General features: G+C 40.0%; 1 protein-coding gene across 2 annotated transcripts; it reads right to left on the bottom strand.

Moving 5' to 3' along the window:
• Window positions 1–444: 444 nt before the first annotated feature.
• foxn2b (forkhead box N2b) lies at window positions 445–16,721 on the bottom strand. 2 transcript variants are annotated; one of them, XM_056770679.1, is made up of 6 exons: window positions 15,918–16,717; window positions 5,630–6,213; window positions 4,808–4,932; window positions 3,294–3,349; window positions 2,883–2,951; window positions 445–2,714 (listed from the first exon to the last, which is right to left on the bottom strand). In XM_056770679.1, exons 1-6 carry the CDS (start codon window positions 15,925–15,927, stop codon window positions 2,359–2,361), a joined length of 1,200 nt encoding a protein of 399 aa, XP_056626657.1. In that variant the 5' UTR covers window positions 15,928–16,717; the 3' UTR covers window positions 445–2,358. The 2 variants fall into 2 exon arrangements, with proteins under 2 accessions (XP_056626657.1, XP_056626658.1); XM_056770680.1 differs by lacking the exon at window positions 2,883–2,951 and having other exon boundaries at window positions 15,918–16,721.
• Window positions 16,722–18,203: the final 1,482 nt, after the last annotated feature.

Here is an 18,203-nt window from a genome sequence, read left to right as displayed (position 1 = left end):
ACTTTTATATCTTAAAATGTATCTTTTAGCTTTAAGGTGATAGTTCAAAAATTCGCACATCAATTGCCTTGTCATTTCAAACCTGTTTGACTTTTTTACGCAAAACACAAAAAAATATATTTTGAAGGACATTTTAACTGGCACCCAATTTGCTTGCATTGGTTTTGTGTCCAAACAATAGAAGTGAATGGGTGCCGGTGCTGTTCAGTTACCAAATTTCTTAAAATATATTTTTTGTTTGTTTGTTGTGTGGGAGAAAGACATGTACACAGGTTTGATACGGTAAGAGCACAAGGACAGAATTTTCATTTTTAGGTGAACTATCACTTAAAAAAAAACTGCATGCACCTTACAATGTCCTGCACAGTATAAAATAAGTTAGTATTCCTAAATTTAGTACCTAAAAGTATAATAAGCAGACAGGAACAAAAATTAAACAATAAATCAGTAAAAGAAGGAACTCTTTTATTCTTTAATACCATATATAATGCAACAATTGCATATCTTTGGCAAAAATAAACTTTATAAACCTTTTATTAACAGAGGTTAGCTTACAAAATCAAAAATCCGGTTCGGTCTGCCACAAACACGTGGCAGATGAAAATGACAAACTGATCGGGAAGTGGCAACTCAGTTAGCGGCCAATATTTTAATAATAATAATTATAATAAGAACAATTAGGCAGCTTATTTTAGAATTGGCCTCAGGATCTAAAACTACTGCTTGCTCCCTCCTTGCATTAATACTTCTTGCATTCTGTATCAGCACTATGCACAGCTTGAGCAGGGAACGTCTAGAAATTGGCAGCCACAGTTAAAGTGACAGGGAAATAACTTTATAAGCATAGGCAGTTTTGACACTTTGAACTCAAACAAAAGTTCTAGGTTCTATTATGTCAGCGTGAGGGGGTGGCAGTTATATTTTACAATTTCACATGCTTGGGTATATAAAATCATCATAGTCTCAAACAAATACTTAAAAACTCAATCGAATCAAACAAAGGTTCAGGGTCACAGAGTACACACAGCCAGGCAAATTTTGTGAGCAGCAACTCTGGCGATCTCAAAGGGAACACAAACAGGAGGATATAACTGGAACCGAAAAAGTTTGCAGTCTTCATCCAGCTATGCTCCTGTCATGTTCCTGTGTGCGGCTGACTCTCCAATCACCTTCCAGCTCCTTGCTACACAAATTTAATTTCACGTCCTGTGGTTCTGTTCCTATGACTTCACCCCTCAATCAGCCCCATATGTGAGCTGCAGAAAATGTTTTTGCTCCTTTGCAGGACCATTAGTTGTGCAGTTCACATTGTCTCTGGTTTCCTCTCAAGCGTTGGGAACTCTCCGGAGGGTTGGATTGGGGAGGAAAATGTTAAGCTGCACAGCTCCCCCTACTGGAGGCATCGTCACACAGATTGTAGCAATTAAACACGACAATGAAGACACATTGCACCAACAAAATGTCAATAAGCAATGAAGGTAAAGTGGTTTAAATTTCTTTCAGTAGAGGTAAAATTCTTGTTGTGATTGGCGTTTAATGATTAGCTCCAATAGCAAGCAATACGCACACGGACAGAATAATAATGTCAGTGCAGCGTATGATGGTACGACACCTGGTGACGGGGATCAGTAGCGTTGGAGAAACACTGAGGTTGATGTGCATGCAAGGAAAAGTGTTCGATCTGTTCTCCAGCTTTCCCCATAAGTCAAAGTGGTTGGGGATGCAAAACCAATCCATTTAGAACGCACAGGAGAAGTCACATGGTTTTGACATCATAACTGCGGCAGCAAAAGGCTCCCAGGGGCATGCCGTCACCATCACACAGGATATAAACCAGCAGTACAAAAATAAAATAACTACAGGTATTTAGGTCAACTAATTATTGCATTTCTCTTCATTTCACGTTTATGAACAAAGGTCTTGTGATCCAAAAACAATGGCACTTTCAAAAAAATTATCTTCATTTTTTTCCCCATCTATGATGCACAAACAGGAGAGGACATAGGAGCTCTTAAAATCCATGCATTCATTTTCTGTATAAATACGTTTGTGTTGATTTAAAGGTGGAAGCATGCAAATCTTCAAAGTCTGAAGTATTTTTTACTAGTCTTGCACTTTTTTTGTTGAATTAACATCTTTAAACACTCACTGATAAACTCAAATGATGCGGGCTGTTTGTTCTGATCTGTATGGCTTTTCTCTCCTGTGTTTGTATTGCCGTGTTTGATGAGTGGTTAAAAAAACAAAAAATATTTCAACATGAAGGAAGATACACCAAACCAGAAGAGAGAGGTTGGGTAGGCCACAGGATTAAGTCACAGAATAGGGGTGTGGTAAGACAGTTCGCAGGGTTGGGGATCATTTTCTACTGAGCTTCCTGCTCTTGCGTCTCGAGGCGACTAAACTGGTGCGAATGCCGGCCAGGTGCAAGAGCGAACCGGCAGCCTCCTTCAGCTCCTCGTCCACCTCAGGCCGAGAATCTCTCCTGCTCCTCTTCCCTGATAACGGGCCCTGCTGCGGGCTTCGTGACCGTCGGCCCCGAACTGCTTTATCCTGCTCGTGGTGCAAACCCAGGCTGAAGTCAAGCGGATGTGAAGGTTTTTGAAGAGGACAGGGAGGTGTGGGGGTGCTGCTGTAATTGTGATCCTGCTTTGGATCCCGGCTCACAACCACCACGTCCCTTCGTGAAAGATCTATGGGTCCATCTTGGTCATCTGGTTTAAATGATATGCAAAGTGACAACTGATGATTAGATCATGTGTTGAGATTATCAGAATAAATATCAAGAAGCATTTGTTGGTAAAAACAGATGTAACATGGATAAAAAGGAGAAAATAAAAAGGGAAGCACGTAAATGTTGGTGTTTGATGGTGATCTCTTACATGAGTCAATGTTCTGCTCAGAGGCAGACTTTAACAGCATCATGGCGGTGGCAGCGTCAAAATCACATTCTGTAAAGAGAAAGAAATCTTTGATGCTCACACAGGTACCGACTACTGGTGTGCTTTTCTGCTTGTGTGTGTGTGTGTGTTTAAGTGAATGAGTCACTTCCACCCAGGAGAGAAACAGTCTCTCTCATTTTAAAGTATCAGTGCCTTGGTTGTCAAGGTTACTGTTACAGGAAAGAGATGGCATCACTGTGGAGCACAAAGTCTGCCAGTAGGGGGTGAGTGAAACCAAAACAGTTGAGATGAGTGACTTGCTTTAATGTGTGATGATATGTCTACTAATGGTATGCGAGGGATGCGAGTGAAATGTGGAACTTATGAACAGAACTGATTAAGTCTACTCACCTTTTAGGGCGCAGGCCTGCTCTGACGTGAAAAGGTGATGAGGAGGAGAAGAGGCACTACAGAAAAGCAGAAAGAGAAGATATAAGACAATATACACACCACTGAGGTGGGCGGAATGGGCAAAAATCTATTTCACGGAATTTCATTTCATGGTAACAATATATTTCAATGTAACAATCTCCCATTATAATTCTATATCTTATACCTAATTGTATTTATTTATTTATTACAGTTCATTTAAATGCTCACCATGGTTAAAACAGAAAAGTTATGAAAATGTACTGAAGATATCAGATTAAGTTCTGATGATGAGATGTATTATTTATTTATATTTATCTTCTAACTATATCATATGTATACAGAAGTAAGATAGACATCAAGTATAACAATGAGAGTACAGTACATGACTGGTGTTCATGGGGTCTGTCCTGTAGGTCTTAATCGCTCTTCACTCTCTATTAGATGTGCATTTTTTTTAGTGTGTTGCATCTTTATGTTAGTTAATTGTGGCGCTTGTCTTTGCACTGCGAGTCTCTGTTAACCTCACACACATCTTCTAAAACGCGGGAAAGCGTTTTTCATCGCGCATTTCAACGCAAGTTTCATCTTTGGCTTGCCTGAAGTTAAACTTTTAAACAATTAATAAGCTTCACAAAACAATCCAACTTCTGAAACAAGTGATGAGAATGAGCTTTTTTAAATGCTTGCGCAGACCCCTGCACATCCACTATGGGTGAGCGAGAAAGCGCCGGCCTGGAGCAGATCACTAAACTACAGACTGAAAGAAGGTCGAGAGAATATTTGATACATTAATTTGCCACGAGTGGATTAATTCACTTGTTTTTTCAGAATAACGCCAAATTTGCAGAGCGACGAGTTAACCACGCCTACTTATCTACAGTGCACGGAATAGAAAAATCTCTTACGGTTGACATTTTTTCCTCAGTAACGGAATATTCCATCATAACGCTCAGCCCATGTAGTCTGTTTATTATACTGCTAAGAAAAGGAGTTCATATTCACTTTTAAGCAAAACAATAGTAATATTTGAAAAAGATAAAACATTTGTTTTCATGTGTTTTGTCATGCTTTTAGTATTCCACATTGCTGATGGATACACTTTATGTCACTCCTGAGGTTTGATTTTGTTGAGGTTCAACAGACACTGGACTGGAATGGCCATAACACATCTAGAAATGATGATTAAATGAAAACTTGGAATGGTCTCCATTATTCCCGCAATTAGAATAGATTTTTATTTTATTTGAATCTGATCCCGTTTACAATTTTGGGATACTGAATAAAACAGGAAGGTAGGGCCAGTGTAGGCTTAAAAGGCGATTTTTATTTGATGCAATGAATGGCTGGCATTGGAACAATAAAGCTGTTTACACTAGAACTGCTCATCTGTGATTTGCCAAGGTCTATGGTTTTTGTCAGATATACCATTGCTTTAAAAATAGTAAATCTCCATTTTCAATATGTGTTGGACAAAATCAGGCCAGTGGTAGTACCTAGGGGGAGAGGCGGGAGGGGTGCAGAAGACGTGTGCGTTCGGGAAGTGCTGCTTCCTCAGAGCTTGCATCAGCATGGGCCGGAACTCAGGGTGAACGCACCAAAGAGAGCCTTTCCCATTGGTCTAAAAGAAACAGAGGGGAGGAGTCAGAACTGCCACAACCAAGCATGATATCTGGCAAAGTGGTGTAAGAACGCTGAGGTTTAATGAACACGGGCCACGCCATCTGTCTGTACAATAAAATAGCATGCTGCATTATAACCACAAAACACATTAACAGAAGAATGATCTTTAGCAAACGAAACAATGCCCACCTCATAGGAGCTTACTTTCAACCCCCCAGTGATTGCACTGGGTGTTTATGAGAGTCTGAATTCAGAACTCATCACCCTTTGTCTAAGGTGCGGTCCTGCAGGGAGAATATGACCTTGACTCACTTTACTAGCCGTGTTCATAAACAGGAAAGAGGAAACATCGCCATGGCAACAGACACCAGGCTGAGACACATGAAACCCACAGATTCACACACAATGTCACACGTTAATGAAACATACCAACATCCCCTTTCCAAAAATCATTTGTCATCTACGGTTCACATACAAAAAATGAGAACACCTGCCTCGTTCCATTTGCGTTTGGTACTGGCTTCAAAAGAAGCTTAATATTCCTCTTTACTACCTTGTTAGCACACTGCAGTCAGCAGCTACATACACTGACCCACTTACTGAAACATCTGCAGCAATGCTGTGTGAACCGCGCTTGAGAAAAAAATGCTATTCCAATGTACATCACAAGGGAATTTCCCTTCTTGAGTTCTTACCTTCCCTATGCTTCGCTCCACTTTGCAGAAGCACTTGTTGAGGGAAAGGTTATGGCGCACCGAGTTCTTCCAGCCAGTAGGGGCGCTAGAGAAATATGGGAAGTGCTTGAGGATCCAGCCATAGATGTCCTTCACAGGGAGAGATTTGCTGGGAGACTGTTCGATAGCCATGTAAATCAGTAAGGAGAAAGAGAAGGGAGGCTTTGACTTGTAAGGATCTCCTCCGCTCCCTGCCGAAACTGAAGAGGCCGAGGAGGTGTTGGTACTATTTGGCGATCCTCCGCCTCCCTCTATGTCAAACAGCGGGCTGTTGTTTGCTTGCGCCTCGGGTCCACCGAGAGTGAAGTTCTGCAGCAAGTTCTCATGAAGCCAGTTCAGGTTGGTTAACTCGTCGTCTTCAGATTCACCTCCAGCGACACTCAGAGCTCCAGCTCGACCGATCTGGTCCAGACTCGTGGCCATGGGACTAGAAGCGCTGTCTGCCTCAGGGAGAGTCCCTCCTCCACATACGCCCTGAGCTCCAGGGGATTCAGCTTTCTTATCTGGAGACATCCCAATTATCGGACCCATCAAACCAGGAGGATCTGAGGAGATAAAAGGGAAGGGTGTGAAACAGATAGGAACCGGTCAGTAAAACTGTCAATGACGAAAAGATGGAGCCGTACCTAGATGAGCTGCTTGTTAACAGGGTGGAGTCTTTAAAAAACTAAAAGGTTTTCTAAAAGGTTGATAGGAATAATAATGGTTCCACAATACGCATTTATTAATTTCGGAGGCTCAAATGCATTTCTGTCAGGTTCAGTATCGTCCAAAATAATAGGCATACAGTTAAGATTGGCGGTATGGTTCTGTTCTTGGCAAAAACATGCCCATCCATGCAGCCAGCATGAATAAGATCAGGGAGTGCAGCGATAAACCCCCCTTAGGGTAAACATAACAGATCAACTGATATCCTTAGTTCTTAATAACATTTAAGTGTAACACATTATGTAAAGTAATTGAGACTTATTAAAAGGAATAACAGAAGTCGAGTCCCGATGGATCAGTAATCCATTTAACTGAGTTAGTCAACACATATTTTTGTTGTTTTTAAAGTCGGGTATTATGCTATGTCCTGCATTCTGACTTCTTTACACTGTTAAACGTGCTGGCTTCTCATGCTTAACATGGTCGTTAAAAAACGAGTTGGATGCATGACGTAGTATTTCTATACTTGATGCACTCCCCCAGCACTCCAACTTGTTTCTGAAAGTGTTTTATAACTCTGGATCATCATGTTGTCAGAGGGATACTATTCCTTTTATTGGCCATTCTCCTGGAAAAGCACGGCAAGGCGAAAGAAAGAGCCCGTCCACGAGCTAACCGATGAGCAAGTCCTGCTTACCATCAAGATTATCTGTGCTACGTCAAGATGGGCTGCGCTGCAGCTCTTTACTCTTGCAATATAGAGAAGTCTAGGTGTGCCTGTTTGTTCACCGCATTTCAGTGATAGATGTTAAATAAACGGTGGATATAACACTGGATTTGGAGATTGTTTGAAACTGATAGATGGCGTGGCCCTAGTGCTAAAAGATGCCGGACGTGAACTGCACACGGCAAGTCAAGCGAAGTAATTCGTCTGTGATTTGTTGTCAATGTACGTGCATAATGTACAAAACACGAAGGGATTAATGTGATGATGTGTTGCTTGCTCGTGCTGTAGTCCCATCTCTAGCAACTTGGGTTTTTCCGGGAATAATCGTACAGCTGTATCTCTCTTTTAAAATTTGATCAAACTTAATACTCTTCGAAGATACAACATATGCAATACAACTGTATAGGCACTAAAGAATAATATGAGATAAGCAGAAACTGCCGGTGATACGCAATCTTTAAGCGTCAGTTTACACATTCATAACTGTGTGACGAGAAACTTATCTCACGAGACATGAGACTTGGTTCACGTGAGACTTTTTTACAGAGAAATCCACAATGATGAAATATAAATGGAAAATAGTATTTTATTCACTTTAACACAAAATGCTAAATTAAAATCAAGCTGTGCATTATAAAATCAACTTGTACTTTATGAATATTATGTATATTATGCATTATGAAACACATTAAACTTCTATTTTTATTATGCAGTAACAAACAATATGTAAACACTGCAAAATGTTTTGTCACAAACTCAAATGTCAATACTGTACAGTAATGAAAACATGGCACACCACAACAAAATGTGCACTCACAAATAACTCCCAAATATATTTTGAGGTCGAACAGGTTAAATTTAGGGAACATATGCACCTAAAATGAGCCCAGCACTCCATCATGCCAATTGCGTAAGGAAATTGAATTCTCGCGAGACTTATCCGATTTCGAAAGATCTTGTGCCACGATGGATGTCATTCCCTATTTTCTTAAATCAGTAGAACTATGCACTCTCATCTCATCTCCTCTTCATCCCTCCCTTTCTCTTGGGAGAATTAAGCGGCCCTCGAAAGAACACAGTTAAGCGCCTCTTAGGTGTCTACTCAAGTGTCTAAGAGAACCCTGACCCTTATCTTCAATGTGATAACGCACCAGCACAACTGCACTACATACTCTAGGGTTCACAGTCTCATCCACTTCAGAAATTCAGCTCTGATATATGTAACGTAATAGTACAGACACGGACAGAGAACATAGAGCGACATTCAGTCCTAATCCCTCCATCCGATTGCAGGGGCCCGACAAAACAGATCCACACAGCTAAACGAAACAGGAAGCCTTCCAAGCACAAAATAACTCAGGGAAACCAATCAGAAAGCAACCCTGACGCAGACTAAGTGACTTCCTCTAATGGACAGCGGTGGAAAGCACACCGAATATTGATAAATAAATCATCAGCTCAAGTAAAAGAGGCTGAGTGTCTAGGAGAGTGAATGTTTCTCTGCCCACTATTATACCCACTACCATGGAAACCATACAGCACATCAATAAATAAATAATCACATAAAGTGCTCTGAATCACTCTCTCTCACTCTGGAGGACAGACTGGAGGTAGCGGGAGGGGGACCCTCTTCCTTTTCCAGATCATACAAAAAACAACTTCAACTCAAAATAAACCTTTTACAAACCAGCCTTCCTTTAAAACTAATGACTGTATTAACAGGTGCTGACAAAAAAATACTTTTCCACATTAAATGTATTTCCAGGAAGCTGAAACTCTGTCTTACTTGCCCGCAGCTTTACACCCCTGCAGTATATCCACATAGTGCTTTTCTGTAGCTTTGTTTATGCTGCTCCATGGCCACTGAAAAGCAGGTATGTCCTTTATATTGAGGTCTGTTTGTTTCCCATCCTCAGCAGAGATCTGATAGCTGTATTCAAGGCGGTTCCCATTAGCAAGACAAATCTAGCCACCTCCAACAAGCTTATCAGCCCATCTCCAAACGCTCTATCCACACAGAGAGACAATGGTAATGATGTCACTCTACTGTTCTTAGCAAATTAAAACACAAATAGACACAAACAAACCCTCTATCAACTGGTCTAATGGAGGGGTGGCTTAGAAATACAACTGCCCCTTTGAATCCAGTTAGGGGGAATAAAATCCCACAGCTGGGAAAGCTCTGGCATTTATTTAATGACCATTATTGAATTTAATTTATTCCATTCCATTTTCTACCGCTTATCCGAACTTGAATTTAATTTATGTCACATTAAAATAAAAATATATGAGCTAGGAACTACGAGGACATTATTATTATTGCACATATACAAGGTTAAGATAATGAATCCTGTAGGTCAAGTGGCATAGCACTTTATTAGCAACACAAAGGTCAGAGGTTCAATCACATGGAACATTCAAGTGTATCCATTGAATGCTTCAGAAAAATGTGTCTGTCAAATGTAAATAAATAAGCCCATAAGCTCAAGCATTAAGACTGTTATATGAACATGAGTTCAAGCCACATGTTCAGGAAAGGTGTGCAATTTCTTTTTAAGCCAATAGTGAACTATAATATGTGAAAGAACCCCATAGACTTAGAATAGCAGAGTTTTTGGGGTAGGCTCTTTGAACTACTGAACACCTTTGCAAGTTATCTTAAATAAAAAAGAATGCCCACAACACCCTAGTATTGTAGTGGCGATATTCGAACAGGCAGGCAGACACATATTTTATTATTAATATTAGAGTGTGAAACGATGGATCTAAATATAAAGACTAACCCGTTCTATTTAATCTGCCAACGTTCAGCGACTAATTTCCATCACAGTTTGGAGGAGGATTTATTCGATATTGAACCGCTGATGTTTGCATTAGCGAGTACAGAACAGAGTAGCGCAAAGAGCATGTGGTCCTGTAATAAAACAGTTGGAGATGGATATCAAGGGGTCTGCTACGTGTTCAAGCATGCTTAAACAACCCATTTGAATTGCAGGTCTCTGCTAAAAAAAAAGAAACAAGCAGAGAGCTTTAGTATAGCGTAGCTGCTGGTTTTGGTCTGTCAAGCACCAGTTCCGATTGAAGGGCTCCTATAGCTGTGTGAGAGCTGATATAAAAGCCCAGCAGGAAGGTCGCCTAACAAACAACTTTTTTATTCTTCCCTGTATACACCTGAATTCAGGTATTCTCATTCGTTTCATAAAGATATTTGACAGATCAACTTCCATGGACAATAAGCTCATAAGACACTTACGTGCAGTACAAAACCCCTCTTGTTATTATTTTAACCAGTGCTCATTGAGCAACAATTCTGCATCACGTTTTAAAGCTTAGCTACTTACAAACATGGGTTCTGGAATCTCAAAAGCTGTAATTCACAAAAGTAAATACACAATACCTAAGTTTGTTTCATGTCACCCGCCATATTGAAACTCCTCTTCAGTCAGAAATATGTATTCAAGGTCTCCATAAGAGAGCAATGAAGTTTACTGTAGGATCCCTTTCTTACATGTTTTAAATGCTGGTGACATATGTGCATTCATACACACAAGGCCACACACGATCTCCGCAGCGTGTTGTCTGGCTTTCGTCCTGTACCATTGTCACACCCAGTCTCAATTAAACACACCCTGTTTATTCACACAGGAGTGACCCGCACAATAGAGGCCATTGTAACAAAAATGCCACAGGGCTACGGTACTGGGGCAAGCTCTCCTCATCAAGGCAGTGCCTGACATTAACATCACTGTCAATGGGCAGGGGGGCCCTAATGGCCCGCCGGCTGCTCTATGGACTTAAATCTTTCAGAAAGCAAGAGAGGAAAGCTTAACGAAAAAGGAGCGTGACAGACCCCATCTAAGAACACGAGGCTGAGTTGGGGGTTGGGGTGGGCACGAGGTGCGACACGGACCAGGCAAATGAGGGGGAAAAAGGCACACATTTGCAACTGAAATCTAGAGCAGTCGCCTATATTTGATTACCACGCCCCGGTGTCACCAAGTAGCCATGGCAACCCTAGCGTTATAGCCTCCTGGGGATGCGAGTTGTGCCTCCTGGTCTGACGAAGAGGGCATGAGGAACAAAAAGAGGCTAACAGCAGATGAGAAATATGTGCAGCTGGAGCCATAATGAGAGGATGGAAATAGGAGGAGTCACTAAACAAAGGTGTTGTCATTAAAAGGCCAATAAAAGCTTGGAAACAAGTTCGATTTTCTTTGTTTTCAAAAGAGTGTTGAAGAGTTGAAGAGTTCAGTGAAAATATTTGACCACAAGTTATTGTACATTAAGTGAATGTGTTTTGCCGTTCATATTACATTAAAATTACAGTGAAAATGAGGAACCTATACAGTCTGTGATGCATACGTGACCAGCTGGTTTTTATAGTCATGTGTTTATTTTGACTTTCCTGCTCGGGATGCTCATTTCGGATAATTTCCCTAACCGAGAACAGACACTTGTTATCCGAACATTAACCGTTAACTGATTAGATTTTAATACCAAATTGGAATTATATAAAAATACATCCTGGGAAGGAGTTCTTCGGAGGTTACGTTTGCGAATGCGACATCCGAAGGACGCAGACTTCGAAATGAGACACAGCTACAGTTGACGAGGGTCTGTGACATGTTAAAAATACCAAAAAAATCACTGATTTATTTAACATGCAAACAGCAGCATAACAAATAAATCGACAACAGCACCTGCATTCACATATAACATATAAAAATCCAGAGCATAAAATGAACAGGCAAGAAAATAACTTGAATAATTAACAAATTATGACAAAACGAAGACACAGAAGAACAGGCAAAGGCCCCATTCCCCGTGATCGCTTTTTTCAACCTTTAGTTAGTGTGTAATGTTGCTGTTAGAGCATAAATAATACCCTGCAAAATGATAAAGCTCAAAGTTCAGTGCCATGCGAGATATTGTCTTTAACAGAATTCACTTTTCAAGGACTACAGAGAAAGGCTGGAATCGGACTACTTCCCGTGTACATGATGTCACCATTCCTAATACTTTTAATAACCTCCACCGATAGGAATATGCAAAAAAAATGGGCAAGGTCTTCCTTAGAGAAGTGGAAGAGCGGCTGGAGTAGTGTTTGGTTATCAGAGATCGTAAACATTTGACTGAGCTACGCGCTAACTACTTTCACTTTCATAACGGCCCTACAGCTTGTCATAAGAATTCAGCTACACACATTCTAAGATAACCAACGGTCAAATAACAGCTTCCATGACTTTAATATCGGCTGTGAAAGCTCTTCTGTGTAATACACCGATATATTGTGTGTGTGCATAGCCTACCTCTAAAACACTTCTATGAAACGTCCTTTGAAGTCCTGCTTGCAAATGTCTTCTGGTCAATCTGCTTGTTTTATTATCCAACTCAGATCCAATATAAAAAGGCAAAACCAACGCTTCTGTTATTAGTGTTAATTAATATAACCGGTCTGATGCCATTCGGTCCGGTGTCATTTCCCTCGCCTTAGTAGGAAAAATAATTGCAATCTCTAATAAAGATTGACGTTTGCACATGCACTAGCAGACCTCCATTACAATTCGATCAATCCGCGTGTTTTTAACTGATAAAGTGAAGTTGACTCCATTGTTAATGTTTATTGCTCAAAGCCGAAGTTTATGAATACACGTGCACTGAGAGGGGGACCGACCAATCACATGAGCCTGAGAAGCGGAAGCTCGCTGATATGGTATGGATTGGACATCTTCACACACACTCTAAACAGGGAACCAATCACGACAGACCGGGTCAGCTTTACCATTCAGAGCTTTCGGAAGGAGGGTCTTTATATAGACTGGAAAAAATACAGTCATTTTGTTAAAAGAGGAAGAGTGGTGAACAACAAAATTAAAGTTTTTTTTTATTAGAAACAGTAACATCCATTGTTAAACATAACATAATCAAAGCCTCAAAAACAGCAAAGACTGGCTCCTTTAATAAAGTAACATGTTTACATGTTGTGGGGACAGTCTGGAGCCTGCTGACGATTAAGGGCGTACTCACATATAGCCCGGTTGCTCTCAACTGTGCCTGAGCACGATTGACAATGTTCAGTTTGGGGCTGTTTAACTTCATGCGCGCTGAAATGATGTCATTCAAAAGTGACACTAGAGTAAACGGCTCATTATGCTTTAAAATCATCCTCGCAAAGCCTATCATTACACACAGCGTTGCATTATGTTTGACAAACCTTATATCTGGAGTAGTTCTGGCTGTGGCGACACACACCTGCACGTGTAGTGTGCTGTGTATCACATGTTCTTTAAGGTGACCGCTGAATCTCGGGGAGTAGCATAATTTATGTCATGCTTTCAGTTCCGCGCTCATACTGCCCCCTTTCCAAACCAAACACTCACTCCAGCTCACCTCTTCCAACCAGGCCAGGGCACATTACCGCGCCCGAGCATGGTTGGGAGCACTCACACTAGTCAATCCAACCAGGCTTTAGGGGTCAAACGTGCCTGGGCGCGGTTCAATTGGACCATGTGATTAGGCCCTCAGAACCGCAGCAAAAAACACCCTTTTAGATGCCACGGTCCCAGTACTGCAAAGATAACGCCTCGGAAAGCGCGTTTCAAGTGCTTTCCACCAGCCAGGATTAATGTCCAAAGAGGACATAAATGTGTTTTAGCTAAACAGATATAAATCCAATTAGCTATACCCACGCAAATTTTTTTAAAAATTATTTATTACTTATTCATATTTCACATTCGTATTTTTACGTCACGTCTAAAACGACGCACCATTTCTCCTTCTTTCTAAAGCGCAAGGGAAACAATCAGATGAATAACACTTGTCCAATTTCGCCAAGTGATTTGCGTGATCGGATTTAATTCCGTCTCGAAAACGTTTTGAAGGCATTTACACCCGTTCGCACGCGTCTGCATGTATAGCATATTTTTCTTTCACAATACAGAAACCACATGTATGATTTAATAGTTATTTAAAAACATATTATTAAATGATTATTCATAAAAAGTTATTATTCATATTATTTTACTTGTTTAAAAATACCCTTTAAATCGTTTAACCGATAGTATTAATCGGTCAACGGTCATCGGTTTACTTTCGGTTAATGGTTAATCGATCAATATGAAGATCCCTATCTCCTTCTTTAAAATGCTTTGTGCTTTTTTATATTATTTAAACCGTTTTTTGGTCATGCAGTTTTCGTTGAACTATAGTTTCCAAACTAGGTATAAAGTTCAATGTCATAAAATAGATAACATAAAAAGAAGGTAAGGACAAACCTTATCAATAAAGTTAAATATTTATTTATTAAATATATAATATTATATATAAAAATATAAAAATCCCTACAAACATATTGAAACCGTGTCCCCTAGTGTAGCTATTTACAATGTGTATATCCTGCATTCACTCAGCATTCATTTACCTCCATATAGCCAAGAGCAAGATCTTATCTATCATTGTGAGCTATAATGAGACTAATTAATTTCCCGTTTAATGCCAGGAGAGAAGCAATAAGCAAGGGACCATTTGCTGTGCCCTACAAAAGCCCTCCAGAGATCAGCACTGCTCAGACACTATTGCCATTCACTACATTAGCACAGGATTCTGTACTAATGAAGACTCTTTGGGAATTTCTTCAATTTCAGAAATAGCTGGCAACACAGTCTCCGACTTCTGTACATAATGCAAATAATATAATGTATAATGTATCCATATCCTAATTACAGGGCAAATCAAAACAAAATAACAATGATGTTTACAACTGATAGCTCAAGCAAACACTCTTTTAACTTGTGATATGGCCTCAGTGCGTCTACAGTCTAAAGTGCAAAGTAGACAGCAAAACTAAATGATGTGCTCATGTGACAGACTGGGCAGAAGTTCCGTGCTAGTCCCCAGCTATGCTTGCTCTCTGACCACGTGTCAGTGTCACTCAGACATATCCACGCCGGAAATAATGAGTGCACGTCCGCTTCAACACATCCAATTTCATCAACAAGTCACGAGCTAATGTGCCAGACCTTAGGTTTCGATCTTGATAAATACCCATAATTCTGAGGATATCCATAACATATAATAAACAAAACAAAACAAAAACAACAGCCCCCACCCTCAGATCTCCAGTTACATAGTTGCCCTAGATTCTCACTAACGTTACTCGATCTAAACTTAATATCACTGTAACCTTCAACATTATTTATGTCAGGGAAACAATATCTGTCGTTCGAATGACGTTCCATTCGAATGTTTTTGTACCTTTTGAGTTTGAATTTAAATGAGATGACTCATTCAAATGAATTAGGATTTGAACTAATTCCACGTCATATTTTAGAACGATTTAGCGTCGTCTGTCGTGTTTCGAAACTTCCACAGATCATGTCAAAAGAATGCTGGCTAGTCTTGAACGGTCTTCAGCTAGCGACAAGCTAAAGCGTGGTTGTAAATCAGAGCTTCACGCGAGCCTCTGTCAATCTAGCGGAGTTCGGGTAATAAAACAGCACTAAACTCCCTGAAACGTTCTTCGTTTTGGAAAGCCGTACGAATATGTGTAACGTGGTTGGTTTGTGTCGTGTCAGCTCGAAGGCAAAACGCGTGCATTTCACTCAACTAAGTTAGCTAGCACGATCACATGGTATTAAATGTTTCTTATATCCTTAACAAAACAAAGTATGCGGCTTCCTATTTTGCTCCGAAAGTATGGTGAAGCCATGTTTGTAACGTAAACAACAAAATTAGGGAGCTCGGTGGTTTGTTATTGGCTTCATTTTTGTTCACGAGGTACGTTTCGTACTTGTCATCTGAATAAAACACGTTAACATAGTACATTTCCCTTTAAATACCACGTATAATAAATCATGCAGAAAAACGTTTACTTACATTCGTGCATTCTATTGTCGCGTTCGACGACAAAAGCTCCCGTGCTTTCATGCAGTAGCCCTTCGCTCGCGCTGTGTCAAAAGATCAGCAGCTGCTTCCTCCATCCACGCAGCGCGGAGATCACGCCGCACGGCAACGCTTCCGTACCCCCCCTGCCGTCGCCAAGGCAACACGGCCGCCTCAGCCAATCGCGCACCCTCCTCTCCGATATCCCCCTGACAACTGCCGCATCGCAGTAGCACTTTTTTAGCAAAGCTAAGCAATTGCGTTCAGCATGCGCTCCGCGTTGCAGCACGTTATTCATTCGTTCTTGAGAGGTTTGTGACGAAAGATCTGAGCGCTTGGAGTTTCGGGATTTTAAACAGCACTCTTAAAGCGTGCTTAAATCGAAATACTAAACGTAGCCTCAATTCCGTATCTTTGACGTCATGTTCTCATTGAGAATTTGGCTTTTCAACTTAGATTATGTTTGACCACCAACCAGTTTATGGTGGAAACGAGGTCAGATGTGGTTGCGTCATTACGCGGGGGAGTCCTGGAGGCTCGTCGTCCAATCGCATGCTTTTTCACGTTATTAACAAAACTCACCAAACGACTTACATAACTACTATGCTCCAGAGAAATCAAACGGGTGATTGAATGCCAAGAATATGACGAACGTGTATTTTCTTTTTTATATGTTCCTTTATTTCTCTGCAAAATGTAAGACTTTAATGAGGTCATTAAGTTAGTAAGTTAGTTAGGTGCAGTCTTAACCATTAGTCACGTTTAAAGGGCTTTATGCATACCCCATGCATGTTGCTTCCCAGTCACATGATTGATTTATGGCGTTGAGGTGGGCTGGAGGAGGGGTCTGTAAATGTGATCCGCAGAGGGCAGTGAGGACATAGCTGGGAGGAGATATAGCAGAGTTACTTCATTCTCAAGGGTCTCACACACATGAAACATTCGCAGGTACTCCATGTGTCTCATAGGCGCAGGGAACATTGTAAAATGTGTTTTCTCTGATTTGGATATTATATTTCTATTAAATGTAACATTACTGGGGGATTCTCAAGCAAACTTGGTTAACAAGATGTCAAAACTGAATTTTTCCATAAACTGGCATTAAAGAGATCCAAAAATGAATATCCTGTCATCATTTCCTCACCCTCATGTCATTTCATACATGTATAAATTACAGAAAGATTTTTGGAAGAATATTTGCAATTTCAATTCTGTGACATCATTGACTGCCATAGAAGGACAAATTAAACGATAGCTAAAGGTGCCCCAGAACTGTTTGTGTTCCTAGATTCTTCAAAATATCTTCAACTGTTCAAAATAATATACAATATTTTCCCTACTATGGTAGTGGATGATGTCACACTGGAAATTGCTAACATTCTTACAAATATCTTTCTTTGTGTTTAACAGAACAAATACATTTATATAAGTTTGAAACAACCTGAGGGTTAATAAATGTATGACAGTGTTCTCATTTTTGAGCGAATCTTAACAAATTTGAGGTATTAAAACAAGATCTGACATGTTTAAAAACAGGTTTTTCACCATTTCCAAAGCAAGATCTTACAAATCTCTTTACCGTTACAGTCTAAAAATGTCAATATCGTAGAATTTTTGCCTAAACAAGTTTTGATTTGTCACAAATAATTACACATTGATGAAGTTTATTTTTATAGAAAATTACGAATGTTACATTTGTAAATGTGAAAAACTAACTGTTTCGGTAATGAGAACCAATATTGTTGTGCAGTACGACAAAATTATATTTACGTTTTAACTAGAGAAATAAACAAAAATCTTTTAAATTACAACATATTCCAGTCTTTCTATCAAAAAAAAAACTTAGCTCTATATACTGTGGTAGGCTATATGAGACCATTTTAATTGCACTTAAGCTTATTTGTAAGTCGCTTTGGATAAAAGCAAAACAAAAGTTTTATGCTACAAACATCAAGTTAATCTTACTATCCAATGCAGTCCAATTCTGCTTGTTTTCATAGATAAGCAGCTCAAGGACACAGGTATGTGCAAACATTACATGTTCCCATTGATTTGACCCCTAAGGTCTACCTCATGTGCTTGTAGTCCAGCCTTTTCTTATTACTCTAAGCACAGTACTTGTTGTAGGTGTATTCATAGTGTAAGATGGAAAGCCGCCGATTTTTGAATAATGTTTTGAGTGCAAGCCAAAACATGACAGGGTGTGTTTCTTGACACCTATACACTAAACACAGGATGAACTGTTTTAAAAGCAGAGCACAGACAACCTTAACAAAAAAT

Source organism: Triplophysa dalaica, chromosome 17 (genome assembly GCF_015846415.1).
Source record: "Triplophysa dalaica isolate WHDGS20190420 chromosome 17, ASM1584641v1, whole genome shotgun sequence".
In the NCBI taxonomy this organism is placed as follows: Eukaryota; Metazoa; Chordata; class Actinopteri; order Cypriniformes; family Nemacheilidae; genus Triplophysa; species Triplophysa dalaica.
The sequence above is the reverse complement of the archived record's forward strand: the minus strand, read 5'-3'. Positions and strand labels throughout refer to the sequence as shown.

Coding starts and splice junctions, on each gene's coding strand:
- foxn2b (XM_056770679.1), bottom strand. Junction 4,933..5,629: donor TGGAGCGAAGCATAGGGAAG/GTAAGAACTCAA, acceptor TGTTTCTTTTAG/ACCAATGGGAAAGGCTCTCT. Junction 2,715..2,882: donor TGAGCAGAACATTGACTCAT/GTAAGAGATCAC, acceptor CATTTAAACCAG/ATGACCAAGATGGACCCATA.